Genomic DNA, 18,441 nt, shown 5'->3' with positions numbered 1-18,441 from the left:
AAGATGGTACTACTTTGTGGTGTTTGGGTTAACATCCTTCCAAGTGATAAATTTCACCTCAAGATTAGTTTCCCAGAAAAGGAATGAGTTAGCTGTGACAGCAGTTAGGTATTTTGGCACTTCTCTGAGACCATTTTTGTTTTATTTACTGAATCCAAGTTAGGATAGATTTTAAATATATTCTGATTATATATTTTTATATATATAAATATATACAGGTTAGGGCGCCTGGGTGGCTCAGTGGGTTAAGCCGCTGCCTTCAGCTCAGGTCATGATCTCAGGGTCCTGGGATCGAGTCCCACATCGGGCTCTCTGCTCGGCAGGGAGCCTGCTTCCTCCTCTCTCTGCCTACTTGTGATCTCTCTGTGTCAAATAAATAAATAAAATCTTTTAAAAAATATATATATATATATATACAGGTTAAACAGATTTTTAGATCTCAAAAGGTTTTAAAATACCTTCCTTTGGATTTTACTTCTGGGTTCTAAAAGAAACTTCTTGCCATATGTTTCAAAATTCAAACGGCATGTCCCCTTACTATTCATCTTAACTGTGTGTTTGTCAATCTGCTGTCTCTTTGTGAGACAACCTAAGAATCTCTGTGTTTCTTTATGGTTAAAGGAGAGAAAATGCCCACAGTGAACATCACATTACTTAGTGCTGCGCTCCAGTCACCAGGCAGGGCCTCTGTAACTGCTTGGAATGCAGCACACAGTGTTCCTCTCCCTGTTTCTCCTTTGTGATTGACAGAAACCCAGCAGCTCCTGCACTGGATCCACGTCTCCCACCCGAGAGCTGTCTTCTGCTCCCCCCAACTCCAGTTCGAGGTGGGCAGAAAGCTGTTGTGAGCAGGAAAACCAACATGCACATATTTATTGAGTCCGGGCTTCAGGTGAGCATTAAAGTGCAATTTGCTACCCACAGTGAGTATGCTAAATTTCCAGTACTGCTCATTTCCACTGTAAACGCCTTACCATAAGTAAATTATGAGTTTTTTAAAAGGCGAATTGGCCCATTTACCGTTGTCTCTCTTCCGGTACTTATTTTGATGATATAACTGTCTCAGAATTAATGATTCTGACCTAACATTTATTATGAGTTCGCTATTGTTTTGTAGAGGCAGCTCTAAATTTGTTTTGAATTTTTTTTTAAAGCCATGATCTTCTAAAAACAAAAATTTGATCATTTATTTCCTTTTAAAAGCCTTCATTGGCTCCCAGTTTTCCTAAGAGCCCAGTCCTCCTTCTGGGCTATGAGGGCCTAGCCTTCTGTTGTACCACTGCAACACATCCCAACCCCCCTGGCTTCTATTCTGTAGTCCCCACGCTCTTCCCACTACAGGACCTCACCCCCTGCTCCTCCCTTTGCCGGGGTCCTCCCAGAAGTCTCAAAGCACACTGCGTTAACAGTTAATTAATTATTTGCTAGTCTGCCTTCCTGACTGAGATCCATTATGCAGGGACCATGTTCATCTTGATCACTGCTGTGTCCTGTGTGCAGAGCCAGCGCCTGAATCAAAGTAAATGCTGAGTAATCACTTGGTAAATGAACTTAGCGTCTCACCTGCACCCTGAGCTCCCACTTCCCTCACTTACAAGAGAGTCTCCCAGGCTCTTTCCCATTCCTTCAGAATTTCTGTCACATTAGACAGAAGCATCTTAATGTTTCATGCTTGTCTTTAAAATCATTTCACCTTTACCTAACTCAGTTGGTCTTAGGAGCAACTGGTGTGAAATATCGTTTTTTTAATCTTTTAGCTGCTACATCTGAGTCTGAAGACTTCCAAGATCAAGTCTTCAAGTGAACCTATTCTGGAAATGTTGGATCCTTTTGTCTCTCTCCTCATAGACTGCCTGGTTTCCATGGACGTGAAGGTGAGTTTTGTTCCTTCACAAGAGCTGTGTCATACAAAATATCCAGAACTTCAGGTCCTGTTCTTTACAAGATGATTGAGTTTTTTAAGTGGATTTACGATATTATCAACTCCCTCTGTTCCCTGCATTACATTGCTTTTCAGTGTAATAATCCCATGTATTTGGAGAGCCGTTAACAGTTTTACCTGCCCTGGAACATCCATTACTTATTTCATTTGATCCTCAAAACAGCGTCATGAGGGTGAGCAGTATGGTCCCGAGTCCGCTGTAATCATCTTTATCGTCCTTGATACTACTGCCCCCCACTGCTGTGAATCCCCATAGTGACCGATGAGGTACATATTATTAATGCTTCTGTTTTATCAAAGAGAAAACTAGGCCTTGGGCTAAGTGACTCGGCCCAGATCACAGACCTCATATATGAGCCTCAGTCTGTCAGACTCCAGAACCTACACTCCTCCCATTTCCCGATTTCCTTTCTTCCAGTGAAGGTGCCAGGAGGTTAAGTAATCTCTCTGTAGTCAAATAGCTAATAAACTGCAGAGCTTGGGATATGAGCCCTGGCCTTTCCGACTCCCAAGGCCTTTCCTTTGTCTTCATCTAATTCAGTCCAAAAAGACCATTACAGCAACCAGAAGGCATGGGTCTGTTAGGTAGAGCCGAACTAGGTGATGTCAGCAATCTCTAAGGTTTAGCCCAGACGTTCAGGGGTTCTCATGTAATTGCTTGGTTCCAGCATATGTTTTTCATATCTTTTGCACAGCACTTAACTATATTAAAGTCTGTAATGTATTGTTCCCATGCTTAGTTTCTGAGCCAGCTGTCTGTTCCTTAAATAGAGGGATGGTGTGGGGTGCCTGTCTTAGTTGGTTGAGCGTTCAACTCTTGATCCGAAGGTCGTGGGTTCAAGCCCCACACCGGGCATGGAGCCTACTTAGTAAAATTAAAAATTAAAAAAAGAATGAAAATAGGGGGGCGGTGTTCTCTTTATCTTTGTATTTCTAATATTTAGAATGCCTTATATACATATGCTTAGAATGGATTAAAGTACCAGTCTAGAAAATAGAAGTCATTTATAACGTATTTTTCCACACACAAAACAAAGGTGCTAAAATTGGCCAGCCCATCCAATCTTTTACTTGTACAGGTTAAGAATATACTGACCACTTTTTCTTGTTTGCTTGGGATATATCTTTACTTGCCATGGAGAAGCAGTAAGTTCTACCACAGAGAAAAGGAAACCTCCCTCTCTTCTTAGGCTTTTGGTACAGTTCTTCCAGACTGAGCTGGGCAGAGTATTTTACTCTTTCAACTTGATCACTTTTAGAGCCTACATAGCGTTGGGTGCTGGGCTATTGGATTTGGTCACTACACAGGTTGATTGGTTTTATTTTTGTTTTTCAGGTGATCACAGGTGCTTTACAATGCCTGATCTGGGTCTTGAGGTTCCCTCTGCCTTCCATAGAAACAAAAGCAGAACAGCTGACCAAACACCTTTTCCTTTTGCTGAAGGACTATGCAAAACTTGGAGCTGCCAGGGGCCAGAACTTCCACCTGGTGGTAAATTGTTTCAAGGTGAGGTGTTTTCAATTGTACTTAAAATAGCCAGGACCAGAATTAACATCAAAATTATAGTATTCCCCATTATCCTGTGTGGTCTTGGTCAGAATTTTTTCCAGATTAGTTTACTAAGGCCAGAGGGTTGTAAAGCCATACCATTTCAATGAATCTTCATTTGTAAGATGTCCTGGTTATTAACCTCACCATTGTAACTTGCAGTGTGTGACCATACTTGTGAAGAAAGTGAAATCTTACCAGATAACTGAAAAGCAGCTTCAAGTTCTACTAGCATATGCTGAGGAAGACATTTATGATACTTCAAGACAGGCCACTGCATTTGGTCTTCTGAAGGTACGGTATCACAGCATGTTGGATTTTATACTTTTTGAGTCTTGGGTTAGATACTTAGAATAATGTGGAACATAATGTTTTGACTAGCTATAGATTTCCAAAATTAATTTGTAAACATTATGATATTGGTGGATAACATTATGATATTGATGGATAAACATTATGATTTTGGTGGATTAATTGTAAGTTAATATATCTACTTATTAAGATGTTTGAATATAAACTCCCTATCAATACTTCCAGAGATTTTTATAAAGATATAGGAAAATACAGGAAAAAATACCATGCTTGTGGGGTGCCTGGGTGGCTCAGTTGGTTGAGCATCTGACTTCAGCTCAGGTCATGGTCCTGGGGTCCTGGGATCAAGCCCCGTATTGGGCTCCCTGCTCAGTGGGAGCCTGCTTCTCCCTCTGCCTCGTTTGTCACTCCCCCTGCTTGTGCTCTCTCACTCTGTCAAATAAGTGAATAAAATCTTAAAAACTAAAACACCATGCTTGTATTCATCATATTGGACATTGGAGTTTTTTCCTTTATTTTTTAATATTGTAAAATATATATAAAACTTAAAATTCACCATTTTAAACATTTTTAAGTGTATGTTCTTTAGCTTTTGGCGATTACCTTCATTATTTTTGAGGTTGCCTATGACTGCTTTAACATCAGGTCAGCTTACACCCATCTGCAGTAGAAGATGAAATGAGATGTCTTTTCCTTTTGTATCTTAGGCCATTTTATCAAGAAAGTTGTTGGTCCCGGAAATTGATGATGTCATGCGGAAAGTATCCAAGTTGGCAATTTCTGCACAAAGTGAACCTGTCAGAGTCCAGTGCAGACAGGTTTGTCGAGACACTTTATTCCCATGGGAAGGGTCGGGTCCTGTCTTCTCAGTTTGGTTTTTAGAGACATGTCAACATTGGCTGAATTCTGAAGATTATTTTGTGTCACGTGGTTGTTACTTAATTCTAAGACTCAGGAACCCATTTACTTATCAAGTATGAGGAGCAACTCTGCTTTGTCCTAAGGGCATTTTCAGTTAACAAAGAGCACTTTGAGTTATAGCCCATCACAAGTGGAATGTTTCAAATAGGTGAAGATGTTTTCCTTCTACAGCATAGTAGCCTGCACCAAAGGTTTCCATCCCTTGGTTCAGTCAATTAATTGTGTGTATCACTGTGTGCCAGGTGCTGCTGGAAAAGCAGTCAACAAAATTTTTACAGTCTCTATCAATGAAATTTTTACAGTAGACAGCCACAAAGCAAAAATTCCACAGTTCTTTAATTACAGACCATCCTAAGTGCCAGGAGGGGGAAAGCACTGTCATATTTCATCTTTTACAAGACACACCATTATTTATACACCTCAAAGAAAAAAATCTATGACACAGTGTAAGATGCCATCAATTTCAAGACATAGCCCAATTTCAGAGATGTTAAAATGAGAAAAACTGTGCCTTTTAGAATTGAGAAAATATGGAGGAGCTTATGATCAGGTTGAGGACTACCCTAGTGTTAGAATCAGGGCTTTCCTGAGAATTGGCCTTTAAGCCAAAATGTGAAGGAAGAATAAGGCTTAGCTTTCTAGGTAAAAGGGGGTAGCCAGTGCCTGCAGAAGGTAAACCTCGAGGTCAGTAAGGGCCTCGCTTTTTGGAGGAGCTAAACAGAAGGAGCCAAGTCAGGCAGGATCTTATGCTCTTACTGAAGATTTTAGGGCTTTATACCACTAGCAGAAAGCTATTGAAGTCAAGGGAGGAGAATGATGTGAGAAGATCTATTTGTATACATTTGTTCATCCCTGATATATGAGTGCATATCACATCCAGGACGTAGAAGGGTCTGAACTGGAAATAAAAACTCAGGGTTGAAGGAATCTGTGGGCTGCTGAGACAGCCACATTGGAAAGGGAGGAAGCAGGTCTCTAGAAAAAGTCTCCTTGAGTTGGTTAGGAAGAAGGAGGGCCAGATGTTACTTATCAAACTCTAGCTATGTGTCCAGAACTTTACATACATGACTTCCATTTGTAGTTACCCTTCAGAAGAAATAATAACCCCATTTTATGGGCTATTATGAAAATTATTATGGGGTATTATGAAAAAAACGGGCCTTAAAAAGTATAATGATGTGCCTTAGCTTTTGCAGTTTATTAATAAAGGAGGCTGACTAGTATAATGGCTTGAAAACAGAGCCTTTTCATGCAAATAGACTAGGCATGGAATTCTGGCATTGTCAGATGAGCAAGTTAACTTGCTTCTTTGTGCTATCATGCTTCTCAGCATCTGTAAAATGGGGTTACTTATCCCCTACCTTCTAAGGGAGTGATGATAGTTAACTGAGAAACACTTAGTACAATGTTTGGCATATAGAAGAGATTTAATAAATGAAATAGTTACTCTGGTCAGTATTAATATTATCCTCACTGTCATTCTTATTCATGGGGAAATCCAGGGTTGAACCATAGTCCATACTGAATCCACCACAGCACGCCACCTATGGAAGAGAGGTGCTCCCTACAAGTGAGCGTAGATTTGGAGCCCAAAACAACCATGCCAGTGGTAGGCCAGGACTTGAGTCTTAAGCAGGCACATGGGGTAGGACCTGAGTAAGCCAGGTCAGAGGAGAAAGGAAAGTACATTGTTGATTCTGAAGGCAGGCTTCACCTGATTGATTACTCTTACGAAAAGCCTTTATAACTTACCAGTGTGTCTTAGGAAGCAGGGATCCTGGAGAGATAGGACCCAAATAATCATCTGTGTGACTTCTGTTCCTAGGTTTTTCTGAAATATATTCTTGACTATCCCTTGGGTGACAAACTGAGACCAAACTTGGAATTCGTGCTTGCTCAACTGAAGTAAGTTTAAGCCATAAACTACACAGGGACAGAGAGTTCGTATCCTCTCATTTTAATGTGGCAGCTGTCTTAAAAATGACAAAACCTAAACTTGATGGCACCTTCTCTAAGGGTTTTACCCTGTGCATCATTGACTTGATTATCAAACAATGTGCATGGCTTCCTTGACAGTTCTCTGAAGGCTGCTTTTCGAATTCAGTCTGAGCATTGATTTTCATTAGCGTCTACTTAAGGAGAATGGTAAAAAAAAATCTAACAAAATTACATTTAAAGCTGTATGGTAGCATGATAGATATATATAAACATTAAAGTTGGGAAAATGGAGTTTTTTCCACTTTTTAAGAAATAGATGAACACCTTAAAACAGTGTTTAAAATTTTTAAAAACAATTATTGGTAAATGTAAAAGATACTAACAAGTCTGTCTAATCTTCTTGCCCTAGTTACGAACATGAGACTGGGAGAGAGTCTGCTTTGGAAATGATCTCCTGTCTCTTTGACACATTCCCTCAGGTACCTTGAATCACAAACTGTGTGTGTGTTCCCCTTGAGCCCTGGGAGCCACAGTCCTCCCATCTGAGCACCTGTGAGAATCCCAGTCTGAGTATGCTCATAACTGCCTGTTTTCTTTTAGGGACTGCTCCATGAGAACTGTGGAATGTTCTTCATTCCTCTTTGTCTAATGATGGTGAATGATGACTCGGCCATGTGCAAAAAGATGGCATCCATGACAATCAAATCCTTACTCAGTAAAATCAACCTTGAGAAAAAAGATTGGCTTTTTGATATGGTTACCACCTGGTTTGGAGCAAAAAAGGTTAGCGTTGCTTTTAGTCATATTTCAATGAAAAGTCTTAGTTTTTGGTGTTTTAAGTAAGAATACATATGTAGTCCCACTACATGATTGTCGGCTAGTTACACTGCCCCATGAATGGATCATTTATATACTTAACCAGTCCCCATTGATGAATCTTTGTTTTCAGTTTTGCTTATTCGGCTAATGAAATATAATTTTTGTCAATGATTGTATCCCATTGCTGACTCTACCACCTTCATCAGTGGCCTGTGTTTGTGGAATATAAACAATGTATGTCCTATCTTAATATTGGCTTTAAGTATTAAAGTCAGAATGGGGAATGGAGGTACTGTATGAAATTTATTTCCTTTTTTTAATTAAAATTTTTTATTTCTGAAGTATAATTGACATACATGTTATATTAGTTTCAAGCATACAACATAATGATTTCACAGTTCTTTACATTATTTGGTACTTAACCATGATTTTTTTTTTAACTTAAAATGGGAAGGTATTAATAGGTAATGATGAGTTCCATTTTTTTTTTAATGTTATTCTTGGGTATGAAGACTTCTCCATATTCTTCATGTTAGCCTCCAAAGATCCATATTCTGTTGATTTCTGGCATCATAAAGAGATATTGAGGATAAAGTCACGCCCACCTTCATTTTATGATTTTGGAAATGGCCTCCCAAGTTGTGTTAACATTGTCTTCTGGTGGTTTTTATTTGGTAGAGGTTAAATAGACAACTGGCTGCCCTCATCTGTGGCCTGTTTGTGGAAACTGAAGGAGTCTCTTTTGAGAGAAGACTTGGAACTATTCTTCCTGTGATCGAAAAGGAAATTGATCCTGAAAACTTTAAAGATGTAAGTAATTTGCCAAAGAATAAAACTTGTGCTAATTTTTGTAGTTTTACTTGAGGTGGCATAGCTAATAGATTAAATATTATTTGTGTTCAAAAAATGTTACTAATGAAAGCAAGAATATAGTGTAGTTGGGGGAGGGAGAAGAATTGTGTAGTTGAATCTTTTTTTTTTTTAATGAGGTTTAAAGTAAGTTATCTTCCATAGTATATGAAGAGTGAAATTTCTCCTGCATGGTTGATTTCACCAGACCACCACCAACCACTCTACACTTAGCAACATATGGAGACATTTTTTTGTTTGTCACAACTGGAGGGTGGAGGCTGCCACTAACATCTAGTGGGCAGAGGCCAGGAATGCTGCAGATCATTCCACAGAGCACAGGGCATCTCCCATAACAGAATTATCTGACCCAAAATGTCAGTTGATGTTGAGAAAACCTGGTACAGATCTACATGCTGGAGTAAAAACATCCATCAGAAACTTTTGAAATTATCGTACTTGATTTACATTCATCCTGTTTTTAGATCATGGAAGAGACTGAAGAAAAAGCGGCAGATCGCCTTCTGTTTAGTTTTCTTACATTGATTAGTAAACTCATCAAGGAATGTAATATCATTCAGTTTACCAAGCCCTCTGAGACGCTGAATAAAATCTGGAGTAAGTGTTTCCCTTTTATTTAAAGTTAAAAACAAACACATTAGTTGTAATAGAATTATTGAAAACGGATTTGGGAAATTAGAATATGAACACTTAGAAAGTATATAATGTCAGGGAAAAGGTCCATGAGAAAAAGATTTAAAAGGCCCTTTCAAATTGATTACAGTGAAAACGTTTCTTTGTAAGAAAAGTTATACATATTTATGACTTCACAAGTAATACATTTCATTATCTTGTTTGTACCTAAATAAGAATATTATTATACCATAACACACTTAGTAGCTGGTTTTTTAAAATAGCTATAAATAATCCACCATGCAAATGTCCCATGATTTAGTAAACCATTTAACTTCTCTGGGACATTTATTATATATCACTCTTTATATGAAAAATAAGATCCTAGAATTTTTTTGTTTAACATACTCAATTTTGATTGTCTATAGGAAATAGACATTAGAATGAAAGCTTTAAGTACAGTTGCAAAGTTACTATATGGCCCACTCTGGTATGACTTCACTGAGGCATGTCCAGATTGTTACAAAATAGAATACACAGAGAACAAAAGTAAAACCCTGTTAATGAAATAAAGCAGCATAGACTAAAACTCAGATATGACATGATTCATCCAGAAATTTAATCCTGTTCCCTAAAACCCATAAGGCTTTTCAGATTGGGCATGTAACTCAGGAGTATAAGCTTTAGGGTCAAATCAAGTTGGGGCCCAGGCCTGGTTTTGCCTGTTACAGTTGGCACATTAGCTAGCCCATCTGAAAGCTTTCCTCATGTTTAAAATGTAACTGACCCTGACAATTCTGATGTCACATAACTGTTGTGAGGTCTAAACAAGATAATTTATCTAACACACTTAGTCCTGTGCCTGGCACACATAAAGCCTCAAGAAATCAATAATAACTTTCCACTGATTTCAAGAAATATTGGAAACAAATGTGTGCCTATATGCATTATTTATTTTACTTAATTTAGAAATTGTAAATGTTACAGCCACCTTATCTCCTTTGAACCTGAAACTAATTCTAATAGAACAGGTCTGTTTCTGGGCTTACTCGTACCTCTTTTGTCATTCACCATGTTAGGAGTTGGTTTTCTAGTTGTTTCCAGTGTTTCACCACCTCACTTACCCCTAGCTTCTTGAAAACTTCTGGAAAACAGTGACTATTTTGTCCATCTTTGGTTCCTAAAACCAAGCACATAATAGATAACGAATGCCTACACTAATCACATTTATCACCAAAGAGTCAGGAAAGTTGAAACATCTGAAAATGCATTTTGGTTCCCTTAGGTTATGTGCACTGTCACCTGAGACATCCACACAGCTGGGTGTGGCTCACTGCAGCCCAGATTTTTGGATTACTCTTTGCCTCTTGCCAACCAGAGGAACTTATTAGAAGACATAAGGCCAAAAAAACTAAAAAGAAACTCTCAGTACCTGTAGCAATAAGGTTCTTAACAAATGACCTTGAACAAAAGGTAAAGTTTCCCTAAAACCTTTTTCTTTTCTTTGTGATCTACATGAGATGTTCATTCTGCTTCATGTAACTGTCTTGGAGTTGGTCCTTGGGGGAAACTCTTTTTAACAGCTGACTTGTTGCACATGTTGTTCTATAGGAGTAGTGGGAACTAGAGAGTTCAAGGCCAAGGTTTTCCAAAATAATTTATAGACTATCCATGTAGTCAGACTTCTGCCTAATCGATCCTGCGTCCTAAATGAGTTGGTGTTCATGAAAATATTAGTGAGAAACCATGTTGTATCCATCTCCGAATTCCTAGGGCCTAAAACGATGCATGACTCATAGTAGGAACTTTATAAATACTAAACAAGTATAAGATGGAAGGGAAGGAAAGAAGGGAAAAAATACTGGAATGTTGTCAAGTTTTCTACGAATAATCTGAGGGATTGTATCACCCCAGAGCTTGAAAATATCCCATTTTTTTGAGCTGAAGTCCCTTGGGGCAGGTAGAAGGAGACAGTGACACAATTTCTGATCATGGATCTTCCCTCTCCAGACTTGTACAAGTCATTCAGAGCAAAATCAAGCATCTCAGTTGCCTTATTATGGGTAGTTACTTTGAGTTTTTAAAAACAATGAAAAGTATCCTGCATTGTGTCTGTCAATGTCCATTTTCTTTTCACAGATGAAAAGTATCTCCCTAGCCTCTTGCCATCAGTTGCATTCCAAATTCTTAGATCAGTCTCTAGGAGAGCAGGTAAGTATTGTCATCATTCTGGTTTAATATAAAGGATCTAATCTACCAAGTCTAGGAATAGGCTTACATTTCGTATTTGTATTTGTTTTCCTATTTTTTTTTTTAAGACTTTATTTATCCATTTGGCACACAGAGATCGCAAGTAGGCAGAGAGAGAGGAGGAAGAAGGCTCCCCACGGAGCTTAGAGCCCAATTCGGGGCTTGATCCCAGGACCCTGGGATCATGACCTGAGCTGAAGGCAGAGGCTTTAATCCACTGAGCCTCCCAGGCACCCCTTGTTTTCCTATTTTAATGCTTCGGGTATTAAATGAAATAAAGACATAACACTGAAATACATGTTCAGTTATCACATAAATCTAATCAGTTCCGGGATCCATGTTGGGGGTATTCTTGGCTTCATTTAAAATTCCCAATAAAGGTGATACAGTAGGAAGCTATTAATCTTTCCGTGTTCAGTTTTAAGAACTATTCCACATTGTGACCAAAGCTTTGAAGAGTATTAGTTGGTTGACTGAGTTGATTGATTGTTCATGTAATAACATGAACAATAACTAGATTTCCTTCCCTTAGCCCTAGAAGCTGAAAAGAAAGTCATAATGGTCATGATACAGTGTGGTCTGAGAATAGTCTATCCCTAACAGAAGGCAGATAAGTCACTAAAAAGTTTTAGGGGTTTTCATATGATAAAATGTTACTATAAGTAAAATGTAAATAGGGAAGCATTTATAAATATGCAACAGATATAAATAACTTTTGATTAGGGTCTACTGTTACCTTTTTTTTTAAAAGATTTGTTCCCTTTATTTTTAATCTCCTTTGATAAAGCCATTGGGCTGGTAGATGATGACATAGCTGTGGTATCTGGTTATGAGCAAGGCATTTGATCATGTCTCTTGTCGTTATGGATGAGATGGAACAGCAGTATAGATTAAGTGACGGGACAATGGAAACTGAACGCTGTATCCAAAGAGCGATCTCAAGTAGCATGCCTTGAGACCCTGACACTTCTACCACTTCTTCATGAAAATATAGCATGCTTCATTATATGGCAGGGCCAGAGAAAGAATGGAAAGCTGTTTGGTGGATAGCAAAGTGAGACCGGAGAAATCCTGCAGGGTAGTAGCAGGTGGGGTCTCATATAATACCAGTCTTTTTTTTTTTTTTTTAAGATTTTATTTATTTATATCTAAAGAGAGAATAAGAGAGCAAGCATGAGAAGGGGGAGGGGCAGAGGGGCAAACAGACTCCTTGCTGAGGAGCCTGCTGTGGGACTTGATCCCAGGACTCCAGGATCATGACCTAAGCTGAAGGCAGTTGCTTAACCAACTGAGCCACCCAGGCGCCCCATACAATACCCATCTTTTTTTTTTTTTTTTTTTTTTAAGGATTTTGTTTATTTGTAACAGAGATAACAAGCAGGCAGAGAAGCAGGCGGGGGGTGTGGGGGGAAGCAGGCTCCCCACCAAGCAGAGAGAGCTGGATGCGGAGCTCGATCCCAGGACCTCGGAATCATGACCCGAGCCGAAGGCAGAGGTTTCAACCCACTGAGCCACCCAGGCACCCCTACAATACCTATCTTTTTTTTTTTTTTTTTTTTAAAGATTTTATTTATTTATTTGACAGAGAAATCACAAGTAGATGGAGAGGCAGACAGAGAGAGAGAGAGGGAAGCAGGCTCCCCGCTGAGCAGAGAGCCCGATGCGGGACTCGATCCCAGGACCCTGAGATCATGACCTGAGCGGCTTAACCCACTGAGCCACCCAGGCGCCCTACAATACCTATCTTAACAGAGGTTGACAGATACAACCGTAGAAAGTTGGGACAAGGATTTACTAGTACTGACCCAGGATGAAAGAAATTAAAGAATTTAGTTCCCTGTAATCTTAGGGTGAAATGGCTGCCACAAGGGCAAAAGGCCTCCAAAACTGGGACTGTCTTCAGGAAGGCCAATGTTCCAGAAAAAGGAAGTAATGATCTTGGTATGAATTCTTGATGGCCAGGCTAGCCTTGGACAATGCATTGGGTTCTGAGTCCTTCATTTAGGGGGAACTTTTGACACACAGCACCTCTAATAGAGCATCCAGGAAGATAAAGGAACCGAAAACCAACTTGGCTTCCTCCTTCACATAGTTAGTATGAAATATCTGTATCAGAGATTTCATGGAGTTCAATTAGGGACTCAATATATGGGTTCATTACTGTTAAGTCTAAAACTTAGGTCCCTAGGCTGTTTAACTGGATCAGATGGGATTTGAGGAGAAAGAGCTCATGCCTAAGAACGTAGGCTTTAATTCTAAAAACCTTTAAATCCTGACTGACCACTTTCTTTGTCTTTGGGGGAGTCATTTAATAATTCTGAGCTGTAGTTTTCTCTCCTGATAATAGTACCTAATAGTGATATTTTGGAGTTGAATTAGAATGCTGTGTATAAAGTCATTGCTCAATAACATGGAAACTTTTACATCTATGAAGAGATTTAATGGAGGAGGGATGAAAGCGCTCTTAAAAATGTAAATAGATAGTCTGGAATGAAATTGTTTGCTTAGTATTCTTTGTGACCTTAAGGGTAGAACTAGGCTAAGTAGATGAGTTAAATGAAAATGGGTTTGGATACACTATAAGGTAGATCTGAAGAGTATCAAAATCTGGAACAATCATCAGTTTAATAGTATAATACCCACTTACATTTTTTCCCCTTATTGTAGAATACCTATCTTTTACTAAGCCGTATTTATTTCAAAATCAAAGTCCCAATCCCTCCCTTTATCTCCCCCCCCCTTTAAGGTTGTTAAGAATTTGCTATTTGTAGCCAAAGTCTTATATTTACTGGAACCTGAATCTGAAGATAAGCAAGGTGAGATAAAAGAAGACATGGAAGAACAAGAAACTTTAGGAGAGGGTGTGGCCACAGGGGAAGTAAAACAATCCAAGTCCTGTGCAGATGAGAAGATGGACTCTGACAAAGAAGAGAACGAGGAGGCAAAGGAAGAACACAGCAAGCCAGCCACACTGCTGTGGTTGATCCAGAAGTTGTCCCGGATCGCGAAACTGGAGGCTGCCTATTCACCTAGAAACCCCTTAAAGGTGCGATGAATGTACAGAGTAACTGAAAGTAGTCATTTTAAAACAAAATACATTTCAAAAAGCATTTTAGTGGTGTTAGTAATTCTCCCAAGTCTCTAGGAAATTTTTAACCCAAAACTGATTCAGTAATATCTGCCCCAATAGAGACCTTGTTTTCTAAGTTAACTGTTTGTATGGCTACAGTAAGACAAACACTTCAAATGAACAATGAATGATCTCTACTTTCAGAGAACGTGCATCTTGAAGTTTCTCGGAGCTGTAGCGATGGATCTTGGAGTAGACAAGGTGAAGCCGTATCTCCCAGTGATCTTAGCTCCTCTGTTCCGAGAACTGAACAGCACATACTCGGACCAGGGTAACTGCAGCCTGTCTTTGAATACTTGCACCTCAGGAATCTTCACTTCTTTCCTGAATGCTTCCTTCTTCCTCCCTCTTTGCCAGAGTTTAAGAAAACTTGATAGGAATCAAAACAATTAGTAGCAAACAAATAAGGCATATTTGACTGCTTTCTATGTGCTTTCTTGTGTTGTGAATGTTTCTCTCCTAAAAGAGGTTTTATACCTAAGCATAGGTTAAATATTCAAAGAAATATATAACTTGAAGTCCTCATGCTGCTGTGGACAATAATGAGTAATAAACTGTATATTCTCTTATTGTGAATTATAAAGCCAAAGTTGAAATATTTTTTAAAAGGTTTTGAGAGAGCACAAGCAGGGAGGAGGGGCAGAGGGAGAGCCGACTCCCTGCTGAGCAGGGAGCCCCATGTGGGGCTTGATTCCAGGACCCTGAGATCATGACCTGAGCTGAAGGCAGACACACTTGAGGCAGCAGCTTAACCCACTGAGCCACTCAGGTGCCCCAAAAGTGTGAAATATTTTTACTTTTCCTATTTTTCATTTTTCTTGCCTGGGCATTTGGTGCATTTCCCTCACGGATCCTAAATGGTCTCTCTAGATAGTAGAAAAAGAGACCAGAGGTAAAGTAGATAGTAAGTTTTAAAACAAAACAAAGTGAATGTCAAAGCAGGAGCTATTTCAGTCTTGCAACCTAGAGAAAACTTGTTTCCTCTCAAGAGGAAAAAGCAATGGTCAAGGCCAGGTCTGCTTTGGTTCTCCTCACCCAGCATTTTATTGAGTCCCTAATATTTGCCAGGCACTGGAGGTTCAATGGTAGAAAGGAGTCTACTCCCCATCTTCAAGAAATCTGTAATCTAGGGCTCCTGGGTAGCTCAGTGGGTTAGGCCGCTGCCTTTGGCTCAGGTCATGATCTCAGGGTCCTGGGATCAAGGCCTGCATCAGGCTCTCTGCTCTGCAGGGAGCCTACTTCCTCTCTCTCTCTCTCTGCCTGCCTCTCTGCTACTTCTGATCTCTGTCAAATAAATAAATAAAATCTTAAAAAAAGGGGGGGGGGCTGTAATCTAGAACAGCTCCTGAAATTGAATACAAAAACCTGTGGGTCATTTGCATTTGGGAGACAGAAGGCAGGGAATGGTGGGAAAGCAAAGATTTTTGTCAGCTTCTCAGAGTCTTTGATCCCCCCTCGAGAAAAGGTTACGGCCAGAGCTAAACATCTATGACCCATGAATTAGAGAGCCTAGAGACACACTTACCTTTCCCCATCCACACAAAGTTGAGGAGGCCAACAAAGTAACCCCAATTGTTTGTCAGGTTCTCAAATTAGTGTCTTCCAAGCCAGGATTCCGCTGGAAACTGGGCTTCATGGTCTGTGATCTCTTGGTGCATCCCAGAGGAGTCGTGCCTGGGACTGTCAGGCCCAACACCTCCATCCTCCCACCTCAGATACGTAAAGGCTGGATTTAGATCAGTGTTTAATGTTCAAGTAATAAAAAGTGACAGTGCCGCAAGAGCTTAAATTTTGCATGTTGTTGGTTTTATAGATGTTCAAATGTGTCCTTTCCTACATGACTACCTCTGATTATTACTCTGTGTGTTATCAGATCCTCTGCTTAAGAATCTATCCCAGGAAATCATAGAATTACTCAAAAAGCTGGTTGGACTTGAGAGCTTCTCCTTAGCCTTTGCCTCAGTACAGAAGCAGGCTAATGAGAAAAGGGCACTCCGGAAAAAGAGGAAGGCTTTAGAGGTATGTCTGCTGTTTGAAACTATGGTGTTCCTTAGACTTAGTATTTTGAACCAGGGGTATGTGCATGCATGTGTGTCACACTTACCCAGGCAGGAAAGAGGAACTGCGTATGTTTGAGAAGTGGGGACTTTACAGCGGGGGCTCCAGATTGTCTTTAATGGGAATGTGTTACATGTGTGATATTTAAAGGTGAATAAAATGGCCCATTTCTGCATTTGATTTTTACTGGTTTAACATTTACTTTAGAAGTAATATAAAATTTCCTTTTTTTTTCCCCAAGTTTGTAACTAATCCTGATATTGCTGCCAAGAAAAAGCTGAAGAAACACAAAAATAAAAGTGAAGCGAAGAAGAGAAAGATAGAGTTCCTGCGTCCAGGCTATAAGACCAAGAGACAAAAGCGCCACAGCCTGAAAGATTTAGCAATGGTGGAGTAATGTGCTCCCTCTGCTGGTAAAATATCTCAGTCTACCCCAAAGCATGAACTTCTCCACATATCTGCTGGTCTGAAATCACAGCAGGTTTTATTATTTAAGTTAAACTGGCACAGATTGTATATTACACAGTTTCATATAATCATGCTCATTTATTTTTAAATTAAAACATCTTCATAATATTACTGTTACCCTTACTGTCTAAAAAACATGTGACACTTTAAGACAACAGCAAAACAGAACATGTAAGTTAGGAATAAAAGTGATTTGCAGTATTTTTCTGGGGAAAATTATAAAACCTTATCAAAAGGCATTAAAAGAAATCTGTGCAAATGGAGAAATAACCATGATCACGGTCAGGAAGATGTAGTATCATACGATACTAGTTCCTCCCAAGTTGGATCCCACTGGTTAAAGGCATATCTGTGTATAATTGCAAGAATTCTTCATATTATCCTAACAAACTGATTCTAAAATTTATATGGAAGATAAGCTGAAAATAGCCATGATGTTCTTCAAAAGCGGTAACAGGGTTTTTCCCTGGTCAGATATCAAAAGTAAGTCACAAGAAGTGCTATCCATAGTGAACATGTGATAAATTCTACATGAATATTAAAAATTTCTGTTTGTGCAGACACAACTGGGATATGGTATGTAGCATATACGGATAAAGAATGTAGTACGCAGGTTGTATAGTAAGTATGAATCAACAAAGGCAATCCAGTAGAGAAAGTGTCAGGAAGGAGAAACAGGCATTGAGAGAAGAAAAATAAATGGCCCTTAAATATTAATACTGAGCTGATGTGGCTATACTGGTTCTTAAACATTCAAGTACTTACGTACTAGTTGGTACGTAGTCACTGCCTCCTGACACCAAGTGCCACCCTAACTAGGTGAGTCCTAGATTCCCTATCTCCCCACACCAAAAATTACAGAATTAATACCTGGACTGGCAGGGGTCCTCCCCCTACATCAGCTATGTCTGGTTATTAAATATTTTGAATTACTCCTGTATTCAACCTCAATAATTATAAAAATGCAAATTAACATCAATGAAATTCCATTTTGAACTCTTTAGGTTGATAAGGTTGACAATGCCAAGTGCTGGCAAGCTTGGTGAAGCAAAGGGAACTCTTATAAACCTTCACCTATGTGATATCTTTGTCTCAATCTACAACTGATGTGGAAGCAATATTTTAGTGCTTGATATATGTGGGGCAGGGAGGGATCTGGGTGGGCCGAGAGAACAATCCATCCTATGTGCCAAGCATTTGGCTAACATTTTATTTGGTCCTCATAGTATTCCTAAGAGCTGCCTAAAATTGGTTCTTTACAGATGAAGAGACTGAGACTGAAGTTAAATAATTCACCGAAGGGTAATAGGCTGTAGGTGGCATAATCAGGATTCACACCCAGGATTGAAAGCCTATGCTTTTTATAATTTCTAAGTATGGAGTCAGAATACAGCATATGGCATAGAAATCAAATGTTCAAACATTCATGAACTTTAGCATCTGTGTTTTGATGTAGCTCATCTCAAACAGGAGTTCTCATACTTCCAAGGGGTTTATAATGTGCCAAAGGCATAAACACGGGGCATCACAGAAGGCTGACTGCAATTAATTCTAAGTGATTTAAAGTGCATG

General features: G+C 39.3%; 1 protein-coding gene across 1 annotated transcript in view; it reads left to right on the top strand.

The window, feature by feature from the left end:
• UTP20 (UTP20 small subunit processome component) overlaps positions 1-16,977 on the top strand; it is a 97,532-nt gene extending 80,555 nt beyond the window's left edge. Inside the window, exons 47-62 of the mRNA XM_059402252.1 lie at positions 751-892; positions 1,758-1,874; positions 3,279-3,449; positions 3,654-3,785; positions 4,511-4,621; positions 6,550-6,629; positions 7,072-7,141; positions 7,263-7,445; positions 8,160-8,291; positions 8,816-8,948; positions 10,249-10,436; positions 11,103-11,174; positions 13,960-14,259; positions 14,488-14,614; positions 16,217-16,362; positions 16,643-16,977. Coding sequence (XP_059258235.1) covers positions 751-892; positions 1,758-1,874; positions 3,279-3,449; positions 3,654-3,785; positions 4,511-4,621; positions 6,550-6,629; positions 7,072-7,141; positions 7,263-7,445; positions 8,160-8,291; positions 8,816-8,948; positions 10,249-10,436; positions 11,103-11,174; positions 13,960-14,259; positions 14,488-14,614; positions 16,217-16,362; positions 16,643-16,798 — 2,260 coding nt within the window. The 3' untranslated portion in view covers positions 16,799-16,977. The remainder of the gene's footprint in view (positions 1-750; positions 893-1,757; positions 1,875-3,278; positions 3,450-3,653; positions 3,786-4,510; positions 4,622-6,549; positions 6,630-7,071; positions 7,142-7,262; positions 7,446-8,159; positions 8,292-8,815; positions 8,949-10,248; positions 10,437-11,102; positions 11,175-13,959; positions 14,260-14,487; positions 14,615-16,216; positions 16,363-16,642) is intronic.
• The last annotated feature ends 1,464 nt before the right edge of the window (positions 16,978-18,441 follow it).

Source organism: Mustela nigripes, chromosome 6, assembly GCF_022355385.1.
Source record: "Mustela nigripes isolate SB6536 chromosome 6, MUSNIG.SB6536, whole genome shotgun sequence".
Lineage (NCBI taxonomy): Eukaryota > Metazoa > Chordata > Mammalia > Carnivora > Mustelidae > Mustela > Mustela nigripes.
The sequence above is the reverse complement of the archived record's forward strand: the minus strand, read 5'-3'. Positions and strand labels throughout refer to the sequence as shown.